This window comes from Heloderma suspectum, chromosome 10 (genome assembly GCF_057233095.1).
Source record: "Heloderma suspectum isolate Gila_16-S chromosome 10, 16-S_ref, whole genome shotgun sequence".
In the NCBI taxonomy this organism is placed as follows: domain Eukaryota; kingdom Metazoa; phylum Chordata; class Lepidosauria; order Squamata; family Helodermatidae; genus Heloderma; species Heloderma suspectum.
This window is the reverse complement of record NC_139467.1, coordinates 9,129,075-9,143,804: the sequence shown is the minus strand read 5'-3', so window position 1 is coordinate 9,143,804 and position 14,730 is coordinate 9,129,075. Positions and strand designations below refer to the sequence as shown.

Sequence of the window (14,730 nt, the reverse complement as noted above, 5' to 3'; positions counted from 1 at the left end):
CGCCGCTTTTCTACACAAGGCTTTTCTTGTGCGCTTGTAATTCCTCACTCACGGTAGTTTGCGGGTCATTTGCACGATGTCATCATCCTCCAGAGCCTCTCCCATGCTTTGCAACCTTTATCACAGTCCCCCTCCCCCCCCAAGAGGAAAGTCTGGTATTTTTCTCATAGAGTTCTAGAAGCCTCATGTATTTGTGCAATTCAGCTATACCACAGCACCACCTAGCGGTTGTGTAATGGAACATATAGAAAGGCAGAGGAAGAAAAAACCCGGAAAAACAACACATGTAAAGGAGCTGGTCTTAATCCTGCAAAGAATCCGGAAGTGGCAGCCTTGGTAAAGGTGTGGATTAAAGGCCTCATATTGAAAAGCCCCTAAACAAGGGAAGAGGGTAAGAGAAATCTATGTGTGTAGTAGGAAGGCAGTCTCTGCTGGAACTAGGTGTGAAAAGGAGGCAGAGAGCTCACATTGCTCTCTGCATAAATCCTATGGCACTATTGGTTCTCCTAGACACAGTTTACTTACCTCATGGGCATAGGCTTTTCCAATACCAGATGTGGCTCCGGTCACCACTAGAAAGACAACAGAACAGAAGTCACAGGCTATGAACAAGAGGAATTCAACACTGATTGATTGCTTCATGCCTAAATTCTGTGAGAAGTAGGGATGGCAGAGAATTCCGCCACGGATCTCGGTGAGGCCGAATGCACTGGCATTCGGCCCCCCGAAATCTGTGGCAGAACGGCCTGCCACCCCCCCCCCCGCGGATGCCCCCCGGGACGAGACTTACCTGAGGCGGATCTTCCGGGCAGCTGCAGTGGCTGGTCTTCTGACTGGCTGCCGCTGCCGCCATTTGCAGGTTGTTGGTTTTTTTTTTACAGAAACGTGATAGGCTACGTAAGTTTTTACGTAGCCTAAAACGTCTGGGTAAAAAAAAAAAAAAAGGCGTACGCAGATGGCGGCGGCTACGCTATTTGCGTTCCCCTTATTTTCGCCGTCTTAGTCCACGTAAATATTTACGTAGATTAAGATGGCAAAAATAAGGAACGCAAATGGCGGCGGCCATAGCCGCCGCCATTTGCGTACGCGGTTGTTGTTTTTTCCCCCAGAGCCCTCCGCGGCCGGGAATCCTGCTGCGGACGGCTCTGGCCTGGCTGGGCCTGGCCGGCTGCTCCGTGGAGCTGCCGTGGAGCACAGCCGGCCGCGGAGGATTCCAAGGGGCAGGAACGGATCACCTCCGCCCCTGGAGAGGATTCCGGGGGGAGGGACGGAATGCCTCCCCCCCACCATCAACATAATCCGCGAAAGGTAAGTGACTTTCGTACATCCCTAGTGAGAAGCCTAAAGAAGTTCTGGAAATTTGCTCCTCCTGGGTCATTTTATACATGACAATTGCTTCCGCATAAAGGACAAAGAAGTGTGCTGTGTAACATTTGAACTAAGGTGCAAGGGTGTATTTTGCCACAAAAAGATGGTTTCGGGAGCAGCTGAGTGAATTTGCACCAGCGTTCATGCCTGCTCCTACTAAATTTTAGAAAGTGTGCCACACAAAATGTTTGGGGAGGAAGGCTTTGAAAAGGGGTTTGTTATGAGGCCAGGTTCTTGAACCTGCATCTAAACAGATTGAACCTCTGGTGAAGTTCAGAAAAGGAGTGCAGGGATACCACAGTGACTGATGCATATGCAACATTAAATAAAAACACAGAAAAGAGAAAACAGACCTCATAAAGGAGACAGAAGGGCAGGATAAGGGATAGTGAGCCTTTCTACAGAAGGCTTTTTATTGTGCACATGTGTTTGCTCATTCACGGTATTTTGTGGGTCCTTTACACAATGTCATCCTCCTCCTGGGCCCCTCCTGTGCTTTGCAACCATTATCACAGAGGTTTTTTTAGACTGAGGGAAGTCCGGAATTTTTCTGAATGGCATTATATTTATAGCGTGTAATTGCACAATTCTGCTATACCACAGCACCATCTAGTGACTGTATAATGAAACATATAGAATGGCAGAGAAAGAAAAACCCCAGAAAAAAACTAGGGATGTACGAAAGTGACTTACCTTTCGCGGGTTATGTTGATGGGGGGGGAGGAGTTCCATCCCTCCCCCCAGAATCCTCGACGGGGCGGGAGGCGATCCGTTCCTCCCCCCCAGAATCCTCGATGGCCGGCTGTGCTCCGCGGCAGCTCCGCAGAGCAGCTGGCCAGGCCCAGCCCAGCCCAGAGCCGTCCGCAGCCAGATTTCTGGCCGCGGAAGGCTCTGGCAAAAAAGAAAAAAAAACCACGTATGCAAATGGCGGCGGCTACAGCCGCCACCATTTGCGTTCCTTATTTTGGGCCGTCTGAATCTACGTCAATATTTACGTAGACTATGACGGCGAAAATAAAGGGGAACGCAAATAGCGTAGCGGGCGGTATTTGCATCCCTTTTTGATTCACCGTTTTAGACTACGTAAATCTTTACATAGGCTAAAACGGTGAATCAAAAAGGGACGCAAATAGCGCTCGCTACGCTATTTGCGTTCCCCTTTATTTTCACCGTCATAGTCTACGTAAATATTTACGTAGACTAAGACGGCCCAAAATAAGGAACGCAAATGGCAGCGGCCATAGCCGCCGCCATTTGCGTACGCGGTTTTTGGGGGTTTTTTAAACCCACCCAGTCATGATAGGCTACGTAAAGATTTACGTAGCCTATCACGTCGTGCGTTTGGTTTTTTTTAAACCTAGCCATGATGGGCTACGTAAATCTTTACGTAACCTATCACATCTTTTTTTCTTCTTTTTTTTTTAACAACACTGGAAATGGCGGCGGCGGCAGCCAGTCGGAAGACCAGCCGCCGCCGCCCGGAAGATCTGCCCCAGGTAAGTCTCATCCCGGGGGGGATCCGCGGGGGGCAGGGGGGGCAGGCCATTCCGCCACGGAGTTCGGTGCATTCGGCCTCACCGAGATCCGTGGCAGAATTCTCTGCCATCCCTAAAAAAAACAGGTGTAAGGGAACTGATCTTAATCCCACAAAAAAATCCTGACGCAGAAGCCCCGGTAAAGGTGCGGGGTAATAGTCTCATGTAGAAATGCCCAGTGTGAGAGTTCTGTCCTGAATGATTTCAAAAAGATCTGTACCTCTTCAGTGGCTGATCAAATTAGACTGAATCTTGAAGAATATGTAAACATCACTTCACCTGGTTTAACAGTCACACCCTTTCTCCAGGACACACTGTTCTGAGAGGGAAGGGAGGGGGGCTTGTGATCTCTAACAGAGAATTCTCAGCACCCTCAACCAAACTACAATTCCCACCATTCTTTGCCAAGAAGTTAAACTGGTGAAAACACCACATGGGAGTCTGGAAGTATACCAGGAAAACCCAACAAATCATATCCATATCATCATTGCTATTCCCCAGTTTTTAAAAAGGCATCAACACACGGCATAGTAAGTACGTTTCCTGTAATTATTTGGTATTTAAGAAAAATAGGAGTATTTGTATATTTGAGTTTCAAAACTACCTTAGGGGGAGGGCTGGTACTCATCCACCATCAATTTAAGGCACAATCCTGTGCATGTTTAGACAAAAAAAGTCCTACAGCATGGCTGCCTAGGGAATGCTGGGAATTGTAAGACTTTTTTTCTGTCTAAACATGCATAGGATTGCGCCCTTAAACATTTACAGACAGAGATAAACCAATAAACCATTAAATTTGCATCTGAGTAAAACAGTAGTTTTTTAAAAAAGAAAAAAGTATATTTTCTTTATGTTGAGATAGTGCATTTCTGAATCATAGCTCAAATCATTCTAAAGGAAGCATTCTCTCCTCTGTAAGGGAATCTGTAAGACAGTCATTTGTCATCTTCAATTTTTCTAAGAGCATACTTTTATAAGTACATATCTGTACATATATTAAGAATAAGTAAAATGTTTTGTTTCCCTTAATTGCTGCCCAAATAATGAGGGAACCTTCTTATTCACTAAAAAAAGTTAAACTGCATTAGTTTAAGCTATTAAGGGCGCAATCTTATGGGGATACTCGGAGGCGACCAACTGCCTATCCAATGCAGGCCAGGACAAGCACAGAGGGGATCGTTCCCTCTGTGCTTCTCCTGCCCTGCCTTTGCAGCTAGACAGCCAATTCTGACTGTCTAGCCGCGGGAAGGAAGAGCAGGGGAGGAGACTGCTGGACGACACATAGGATGTGTTGTACCAGCATTTCCACCTTCCCCACCCTGGAACACCCCTGGAACGCCCCAATTTGGTAGCTCTACGCTCCTCTTCTGAGCTCAGGGCTGTTCTGTGCTGCCTGCAAGGCAGCAAGGAAAGGGGGGAAGGTCGGTTCTCTGGGAACCGACCTTGGAGCACAGGCTCCAAAGTCAGTTCCTGGTGTCCTGGCCCAATGATCGAATACACTTTCAGGTAACGACACACCTTTATTTGATAGAGAGAAAAACACTGCAGTGGGAGAAATTTACTCTCTGTGCAGTGAAATAAACTCCCCGCTTGTTAGACACCACTAGCTTTTTATTAGGAAATTGATTACACAGCCACCTGATCATGCACAGAATGCTTGTGGACAAGTAAAAGGAAGTCCAGCTTAACCACAAGTTCTTAAACCGTTGGCTGGCCTGTCTGAATGGTGACATACAGACAGTTCCTTGTTTGGCTTGTTCACATATAGAGACTTTTGCTGGTTAAGCAAACTGACTTTTAGAATTTTGTATATCTTGCATATTTCAGAAGAAAGGGTGGGGTGGTCATGTACACATTTGAAAAATCCACAGTGAAGGTACCTAGGCCCAACCTTCGCTGGGCCTCAATATGGCTTCACTCTGGTCTTTTACAGCTGGCCATAACACTGGAAAACCAGATACCCTATGGCCATCTAGCCGCTGACTAGCGGCCATAGCATTGCTCCCTAAATAACTAAATAATGTTGTAGTCCTACTCAACATATGTCTTCCTGCTGTGTCACCCAAATATAAACTGTGGGAGTGGAAAACAGGTAACCAACCACACAGCACTCACCTGCCCAGGGTCCATATTGGATCAGGTCTACCCCTTTCCACACCTCAGACAGCAGATAAGTCCTCACTGTGTGTCCCAAACCCCAGGCAGCATTCAGAAGAAGCCAGAGCACAGTTAGGCCTCCAGCAACACACAGCGCCTGGTCCAGGATGGAAAGACCATGGGAAGCCATCTCATCCGTTCTCCTGCTTTCCCTGGAATGAAGCAGCAACGGGTTTTCACTGCATAGCTCATTAAGCACAGTCACTTGGCAGCTGAAAACATGTTGGAACTAGGCCATGAGCTTATTTACTTATTTATTTATTTATTAAATTTATTAATCGCCCATCTGGCTGGTCACCCAGCCACTCTGGGCGATGTACAAGTATATAAGAGAACAGTTTAAAATAATAAAAAACTACAGTAAAAACATCATTTTCTAAAAATACCCTAACCCACCCCAAATGCCTGCCTGAACAACCACGTTTTTAATGCGCAGCTTATTAAAGAGGGGGGATGACAGAGTTCCCCAGGGAGGGAATTCCACAGAGTGGGGGCCACCACAGAGAAGGCCCTCTCCCTCGTCCCCACCAGTCTAGCTGTCCTGGCTGATGGGACAGAGAGAAGGCCATTCGAGGCTGATCTTGTTAAGCGGCCTGTCTGGTGTTGCTGGAGGCGCTCCTTAAGACAGTGAAACATGATGCCCAGTCAAACAGCCCTAACGGTAATAGCAGGCAAGGCTGCATTATGTCACGCTAGGCACAGTCAAAACAAGTCATGAGGCTGTGGAAGAAAATTCCGACAGCCATTAATCAGGCCCACATTTGCTCTGACCCTGTGCTTCGGTAACCTTGCATGTACCAAAGTACAGTAAACAAAAGAATGCACGCTGAACATCTGACTAAAAGGCAATGTCAGAGTGTGATGACTTATCCAGGGTCGCCGAGGCCCGCCCTGCGCTAGGAGACTCCATTGCAGCTGCTCCCCAGAAGTAGCGGGGAGACGCTGCTCAGCTGGCCAGAGCTGCACCAGGGAGCGCACTTAAGGAGGCAGCGTTTAGGCAGAGGGGAGAGGACGGAGGAAGCAAGTCCGAGACAAGCAGTAACGGAAGGCCGACAAGACGCCGAGGATTTGGAGGAGGGAGCGAAAGCAAAACCACGTGGAGGACAAGGACTTTAGGCAAGCCGAAGGAGGGGGCACAGACCAGGGGAAGGAAGTGTTTCAGCCCCTAGCTGAAGTGTTTCAGCCCCTAGCCTGATTCCTGCAGCTGTTACGGCATGCGGAAGAGGAACTGGCGACAGCAGGGGCTGCAGAGACGGAAAAGACGGAAGGGCGGAGAAACATGCGCTGACCTGGCAGGAAGAGATGGAGCCCAAGGCTGCAGGTGGCGGGAGACTTAGCCGAAGAGCCAGCTCGGCCCCAGAGTGAGTAAACTAGTGGGTGGAAGTCCCAGGCAGCCCTTATCCTGGGGAAACTGCTTATCTGCGTCCTCAGTGGAGGTGTGAGAGTGGGGCTAGAAAATCCTGTCTTGAGGAACGACTCCGAGGGGAGGGCAAGGCGAAAGAACTCCTGTCTTCGGAGCTCATTCCCCAACAGACTCGGAAGACCGCGAGAACAGAGGAGTTTATATGCCTACAAGCCAAGGTGCACAACTTCAGAGAGACTTTGCTGGGAGTTGTAGCGGTTCCCTGGCTTAGCAGTGTATATTTTGTTTTGTGTGGCGTGTCGGTGATGTAACTTGACACCTTTGGAGTAATAAATGTGAGTTTCGGCAAGCGTTTGGGGTCACGTGATCTATGGAAGCAATGGAACAAGGGGGATTTGATGTGCCTCTTTCAGTGGACCCGCCAACACAGGTAAGAGGGGGAAATTCCAAGCCCCAAGCTTCAGTGCCACCTGAAAAGCTGGATAAAACCAGAACAGTAAGAAGTGCTTATGACACCGACAACTGAAGCTCATTGTTTTACTATGTGGCAGCTACAAACCAATCAGAAGTATTATACAACTCGTCCCACCTCTGTAATGTTCTGTATCCAACCAGCATAAGCTCAAGGTGTGCCTTGTCATTCATTGTATAAAAGCTTTGTTTGAAATTGTTACGAAGACTTAACGACTGGACAACAAAATTTACATGGACATACATATCACATACATGCAAACCAAACACATACTTTAAAAAAAAATATTTTTTTTAAAGAAAAACATACAACAACAACACAACAACAATACACATACACTAAAATATCTCTTAAGATTCTAAGATATCTACCTTTGGCTCCCCTTACACAACAAATGCTTATTATTATTATTATTCTCTAGTTCTTATCTTAGTTGTATATCATACATTGAGTTCACAGATAATATCTCCTTTCTCCTAATTTTAACAGCAACAGAAAGAAGAGAATCAACCATCTCAAAGTTCAAAATCCACATACATAGATATCATTTTTCTCAATTTCTTGTACAAATTCTATACCCGCGGCGGGCGGGTCGGAGGCTCCGTCACGGCACTCCGGGGCCGGCGTTCGCGAAGCGAGCTCCAGCATCATCAAAGGGGGACGCCCGGAGGCGGAGGAGGGCCCGTCGCGCCGGGAGCGAGCTGCCCGCTCCCAAGATGGCAGCCGGAGCTGGGAAGGTGAAGCAGGACATGCCGCCGCCGGGCGGATACGGGCCCATTGACTACAAGAGGAACTTGCCCCGGCGGGGGCTCTCGGGCTATAGCCTGTTCGCCATTGGAATTGGGACCCTCGTCTATGGCTATTATTCCCTTGTGACATGGAACCGAGAGAGGCGACGCCTGAACATCGAGGACCTGGAGACGCGAGTGGCCATCTTTCCCCTTCTTATGGCTGAGGATGCTATGCATCTTGCGTCAAAATCTCGACGAGGAGGCCAAGATCATGAAGGACATCCCCAGCTGGCAGGTCGGTGAGTCTCTGTTCCACACCACACGCTGGGTGCCCCCCACGCTCGACGAGCTCTTTTACCTGCACCCGCAGAGCGTGCTCGACAACGCTAAATTTGGTTGCCAGTTTTACATGTGAGCGGCAGCAGGGTTTGTGTGAACCGCCCAGAGAGCTTCGGCTATTGGGCGGTATAGAAATGAAATGAAATGAAAAATGAAAAATATAAAAGGTTTCCAATCTAACATAAATTTAGTTGTTGACCCTTCTTTAATTATAATCGTAAGTTTTGCCATCTCTGCCAGTTCCATCATTTTCATGATCCACTCACTCACAGTTGGTATTGTTTCATTCTTCCACTTTTGTGCATACAATAAACCTTGCAGCTATTATCATGTAGAGAAAGAGGGACATACTTGAGGGATCTTTTGGCATTGAACTCTGGGCGCTTAGGAAAACCTGATACCCCCCAAAGCTGAGAGAGTAAAATCACAAAAGGGGTTGGGAGAAAGTGGGTGGAGAAAGCCCTAAAGCCCAGAAGTTTTGGAGTTTGGGATCGGGTGGAATTTTAGGGAAAGGGAGGAAAAGACAGAAGGAGAATAGAAGATGATGCAAAGATTTACCTCTCCTTATCTGCTGACTTGTGAAGTGATGGGAAGTTCTGTTGAGTTGCTTCTCTGGGAAAGAAGGGGAGAAAAAAGGGAGGAAAAGGAGGGGGTGCTCTTCTGAGCAGGAAGGATGGAAGTAATCCTCTTTCCTTCTCTCCTTCGCTGCCTGTTCTATGAATTTGGGTTGCTGGTTTTATCCTTTTTCTCTCAGAATGTAGTAATCAGAATAAAACAAAACAAATCTTTCTTACAAGATTACTCGAGGATGTGGGAAAATGGATTTTTAGGTGTCATCCATTAAGGGAAGAAAGACGACAATGAGATTCTCGTTCTTTCCTGATGTGAGGAAAGGATGGGAGTTGATGGGTGCATATTTCCAGCTTTTACAGGTCCAAGGGGGCAAGATAGCCAGGGGGATCTGAGTGATGATCTTAAGCAAAGGTGACAAAAGAGTCGTGTAAGCATGCTTGCTTACACAGTATTGGGTTTTCAGGGTCTTACAGCTTTAAAAGACATTGAATTCTTTATTTTTCCTTCTATTTGGCTTAAACAGGAAGGTTAGAAATCAGCATAAAATATTTTCATGGTGGGGGTTCTGTAGTTGTTCTCTTGAGGCAAGATCTGAAATGTGTAAGTGTTATCTGAGGAATTAAGGCAATCAGAGCACAGTGGCTGGCCAGAAAGTTTATGCAAGAAGTCTGCATCTCCTCTTGGGTTGTGCAAGGCCGTAACATCCTATGGGACCTGTTTGTCCGCCCTTCTCCAAGACCAAAAAAACCTTAGTCCCTTTCCAGATTCAGGCCACATTTTCCCAGATCAGCAGAATTTTGGGGTACTTCGTAACAAAATGTAAACAAGGAGAACCTCTTTACAAGAATTTTGTAGGAATCTTTGTATATATATGCTTTCTTTTCTATCTTTTGTTTTCTTTGAATAAAGATGTGAACACTTGGAATAAGCTGTGAAGTTTTCTTCAACAAGGCCTTAAAAAGCCACGGTGGCTTGTTGTGAGCCGTGGCACATGCCGGGTGCAATTTGCATGATCACCACATGGCTGCAGCTTGTCATGTCATCCAAACCTGGGTGGCCTGGCTTGTTGGCGGGTTAAACAATCCTCACATGACCCTACAATAGTCCTTATTTAAGCCACGATGGCATGTTCTGATTGTGCAAACCAGTCCAGCATGTCATAATCCAGCCTGGTCTGTTAAATGGTGCCATACCATGACAAAAAAAATATTCTGAGAAAAAAGACAATGCAAATAGAAATAATAAAACTTAATTTTTACAGGTATACTTGGCCAAGTAAAAACTAATAATTTAACAAAAACAGCTATCTTGCAATGAGCCTTATTTCTGTTAGTAATACTGTTCTGTTCAATTTTACTGCGTTGACAACCAGACATTTGAAAAACAGTAAACCAGTCCATAAAGCTAAAACGTATTTGACTAAAATACAGCCACTGGTTACATCCAGAAATACAACAACCCTTAAGTTTTTAATATTTAAACATTTAATATTTAAAACAAAATTGGGGGTGTTGAATTCAAAGCCCCTTGTCTCACTTTCAGAGCAGAATTAATATATTTTGCCATTCTCAAAGCAGCATAATAATCCAGTCCATTTAATAACATAAGCACCTTATCCCTTGATGTTTCCAACCTCTTTTTCTTTAGGAGTGGAAAAATATGAGTCTCAAGTCATCATATTTAGCACACTCTAGCGGAAAGTGAATTCGATCTTCTACTTTCTTGCACCCGAATGGACATAGCCAACACAGCCTGGGCACATTATGAAATCTTCCCTCTACTTCCCTCAAGGGAATACAGTTCAGCCAACATTTAGTCATAATTACCCGTAACGGATAGGGACTTGGGTGTGCCAGATATTGTGCCACCTGATTAAATGTAGCTGGTAGTCCAGCATATAATTCATTTGATCTACAATTAGCCACCTTGGCTATGTCCATTTGCCACCGTGGATTAGTTATTGTTTTTGAACCTTGGCAGCTCCTGTAGAATTGGGAAAAGTAACAGTGGGTGGCATTTCTGCTAAGACCTCAATTCTATGTGTACTGAATAAAGAACAGTTGTGTTTGAGGCCTGCTGATTCTTGCAGTCATTCATAGTACCTATACAACATTTTATGAGGATGAGGATGGGATGCGGAGAGCTATACAGGCAGCAAAGACTGTGAATCCATTTACACAGCTAACTGGTAAGCAGTCAGCTAGACCCACTTAAGAACTTGAGCGACTCCTGTGTTTTTAAAAAAAGAGAATTAAAATAAAAATGGCTGCTCTTAGACATAGCGAAGAGTTTGATGCCAGTCAACCTGCTTCCTGGGATTCTTATGCAGAACGGCTTTCGTTCTATTTGAAGCAAATAAGATAGCTAATGCTGAACAAAAGCGAGCTGTGCTCTTAACTAGAGATGGCGTGGGTGCCCGATTCTGTCTGGGAATCCAGCGGAACACCCCCTGCCCGCACCACTGCTCCGGGCTGCTGTCACCCGACTCCCCCAACTGCTTCACCGAACGTGGGAGAAACAGTCTTTGAAATCTATTCAACACCAGAATGGAATAATGGAATGTGATACATTATGTGTCTCTGCACTTGTGTAAATTACCCTTCCCTTACAACTGGGTAGTTACAGTATGTCCCCAACGCTTGCAGTGCCGTTCTTATGTATGTTTACTTGGAAGTCAGTCCCACAGTGTTGGATGGGGCTTACTCCCAGTTAAGCATGTACAGTGTTGTAGCCGCAAAACGGAAGAACGGGGAGGACCCAGTGCTTCAGTGACTGAAGATCTGGGCTGCTGGGGCCGAAACATACCTGTGATGGCTCTGACTTGTCAGCCTCCCCAACCATCTGTTTGTGGGTTAACAACTTTTCTTCCAGCAGGGTTCTCGTGCCTTAAAATTTTATTATTTATTTTATTTATTTATTACATTTCTATCCCGCCATTTGTCCTCTTTAAGAAACCCAAGGCGTACATAATCCTCCTCCTCTCCATTTTATCCTCACAACAACAACCCTGTGAGGTAGGTTGGGCTGAGAGTCTGTGACTGGCCCAAAGTCACCCAGTGAGCGTCCATGGCCAAGTGGGGACTAGAACCCAGATCTCTGTCAGGGTGGACACTGAGCCCATAGAATCCCAGAGTAGTTCTGATTCTGAGGAAGAGGAGTCGCTCCTGGGAGAGGAGCGCGCTCCTCTTTCCCAGGGCCAACGGCTGACGGAGATTCCTCCCACCAGCATTCCTAGCTTAGATAGCAGTCCAGGGAGTGACAGAGGGAAGCAGACTTGGTGGATGCGCGACGCAGACGCAGAGAGCGGCGCCAAATGGAGGGCGCAGAAAAGAGGCATAGTGCCCGGTTGGCGCGCAAACAACGGCTGCGCCCAGAGGATCCAAGGGAAAAGGGGAGGGACTCTCCCTAGTCCTTAAGTTCAGGGGTCTGCCAGTAATTCCCTTTCAAACGGGGACCAACTGTTCCAACATAGGGCATAGGTACTCTGCTGCTCATATCTAGTTGCTAACAGTAGAGTTGTTAAGTTGTAAAAGAGGAATAAAGCTTTGAAAAGAATCCATTTGTCTGTGTCTGGACGTGGCTACTGGATTAGATGAGAGAGGCCTCCGAGGAGCCCTTGACAATCTCCCGGCTCCCAGTCCAACACTAAACAAGCAGAAATTCAGCAGACAAAGCTTTTGCCTGTCACTGCTTCTGCGCAGTGGGAAAAGCTTAGCTTGGTAATGTTTTTATTATTTATTCTTCCTCACACAGCTAGTTAAATAAATGAGCTCTGCCTGAAAATAGTAGACAAGCACAAATACATTGTGGCTTGTTGCTCGTACTCACCGATGACGGAAATACACTCTGCGTTCTATTTTTAGTGCATATTCTTCAGCGTTGCCTCATGTGTTCCAGGACCCTGGCCCTGAAAAGAGGTTTTGTGGTGCAGATTCAACATTCAACATGATTCCGTGTTTATTTTACTTCTAATCCCATCCCTGTATACTGTTGAATCTGCAAACACATTTAGTTTGTGCCAATTGTTAGTATGTCAGATTAGGGCCCGATCTACACTTAGTTTTTTTTTCCCTTCCAATAAGCTTTCACCGCTCGTCTTTCACACTAGGAGGACCTGCCTCGAATTGGGCCCGGAATTGCCCATTTCTTTCTGCCCTGATATCCTCTTCCCAAGGTTGTAGTCCCCGCCCACGCCTGTCCATATATGGCGGTGTTTGTATTTCCCTCCTGTCCAATCACAGCTCTAGATGCCCCCCACGCCCATCTGGTCTTCTGGCTACCATAGCATAGGTTCCTTAGCAGGGGAAGCTTTATCACCATCCAGCAGAGGGCTAGAGGCACCAGCCCTTGTCTGATCTGGGAGCTGGATCAGCTCTGGTCAGAATTTTGGATGGGACACCGCAAGGGAATCGGGCTTCCTGCACTGAGCAGGGGCTTGTTCTCTCTCTTTTAAAAAAAACAAAATTAAGGATCACAACTGAGTGCTTGTACACACACACCCTTTTCACCCATTCCAGCTTAACTGGTGCTGTAATGTTTTCTCGTGGCCCCAGTCCTGGGCACTCACTTACTCAGGAGTAAGCCACGTTGAACTCAATGGAACTTACTACTGAGTAGACATAAGATCACCCTGTAAGTGATTTTTTTTAAATTAAGGCATTAACTTTGATTTTTCATATCTTCAAATCTTCGAAGAATAGCCTTTCTCCAGCCTGATTTCCCTGCACACAAGCATACATTTCTTGACTGGGCAGTCTTCGAAGACGCAAGTAGCCCCCCTGCCCCCGACCTGAGCATCTCCTGCCTCTGCATTTCTCAGTCGGAGGGAGCAGAGGGTAAAATGCCTCCCTGCAATGAAGGGAGACACCTCTGATCCCCCACCCCACCAAGCTGAGAAGCAATGTCCTCTTTTGCTCCTCAGAAACAATGTCTTCTTTTGTTCCAGAGCACCCTATGGGGCTCAATGGGGCTTGCTCGAGGCTTGCAGACCTACAGGGTGATCTTATGTCTACTCGGTAGTAAGTTCCATTGAGTTCAACGTGGCTTACGCCCGGGTAAGTGAGTGCCCAGGATTGGGGCCGCGAGAAAACATCACAGCACCAGTTAAACTGGAATGGGTGAAAAGGGTGTGTGTGTACAAGCACTCAGTTGCGTGGATTCAATGATTTTCTGTTAAGCCTGCAGATGCACAGCCTGGTAATCTATTTACGCAGGCCAGAACGGCGAAAAATAAAGGAACACAAATAGCGTCCACTACGCTATTTGCGTTCCCCTTTTTTTTTTCACCGTTTTATCTTACATATTATTAATATCGTAAATATTGACGTAAGACGGCGAAAAATAGGCCACGCAAATGGTGGCCGCTGTAGCCACTGCCATTTGCATACACTGCGTTTTTTGGGGGTGGTTACGTTAGCCGTGATAGGCTACGTAAATTCTTACATAGCCTATCACGGTGCAAGGACGGCAATGGCGGCAGCAGCAGCCCTGCCGCAGCTGGCCAGGAGACCAGCCACCGCCGTCGAATCCGCCGCTGCTGCTGCCGAATCTGCCCCAGGTAAGTGCCGTCACGGGGAGATTCCGGGGGGGGGGCAGGAGGCCGTTCCGCCACGGATTCCGGGGGGCCAGATTCACTGGAATCCGTGGCGGAATTCTCCGCCATCCCTAATTCTACATCCAAAGCGCACGAGAAGAAATCAACAGCTGCCTGAAATGGAGGCAAGAAAAATGTGTCAGAAGATTTACACCTCTGAGGCCAGTGGTGTCCTCTCCATGGCCCAGCTGAAACTGCAGTGGATTATTGGATTTTTATTGCCTTATCACAGGAGTGGGGAACGTGTGGCCTTATACTGGACTTTTAATATGTGCTTTGGAAATTCATAGGAAAGCCTGGAGAGGTGCCCCTATTAGTTTGATCATGGGTGGGGGGAATTATGGTGTTGGTTGATTAAAGGGCCAGTTGTAAAGAAGAGGGGTTAGACATGCCTATTCCCTCTTCTGGTTCAACTAGGTGGTTACTAGTTTGCCCTCAGGTCTGGTGGTGCTGTTGCTGGATACCAGGTAAGTCCAAAACAAGATCTCCTTCATCCATGATTTAATTGTAGATGAGAGGGCCAGCCTAATATGCATTACCGAAACCTGGGTGGGGAAGCTGGGAGTGGTTAGTCACTCCCAGCTGTGCTCTCCTGGGTA

At 46.9% G+C, this 14,730-nt stretch overlaps 1 protein-coding gene and 1 pseudogene across 5 annotated transcripts in view; one reads left to right on the top strand and one right to left on the bottom strand.

Moving 5' to 3' along the window:
• LOC146337616 (very-long-chain 3-oxoacyl-CoA reductase-like) overlaps window positions 1-14,730 on the bottom strand; it is a 106,611-nt gene that overhangs the window by 20,842 nt on the left and 71,039 nt on the right. The window contains exons 1-3 of one of the 4 annotated variants that reach the window (XM_084815005.1): window positions 12,367-12,715; window positions 5,019-5,212; window positions 526-572 (exon numbers count right to left, since the gene is read on the bottom strand). In XM_084815005.1, coding sequence (XP_084671131.1) covers window positions 526-572; window positions 5,019-5,190 — 219 coding nt within the window. In that variant the 5' untranslated portion in view covers window positions 5,191-5,212; window positions 12,367-12,715. Of the gene's footprint in view, window positions 1-525; window positions 573-5,018; window positions 5,213-6,201; window positions 6,324-6,349; window positions 6,662-12,366; window positions 12,716-14,730 lie in introns of those variants that run through there. The other 3 variants (XM_084815006.1, XM_084815004.1, XM_084815003.1) reach the window with 3 other exon arrangements.
• Window positions 6,355-8,546, top strand: LOC146337619 (NADH dehydrogenase [ubiquinone] 1 alpha subcomplex subunit 13-like; annotated as a pseudogene). The gene is made up of 2 exons (XR_014785042.1): window positions 6,355-6,641; window positions 7,385-8,546. The product of XR_014785042.1 is annotated as an NADH dehydrogenase [ubiquinone] 1 alpha subcomplex subunit 13-like (transcript).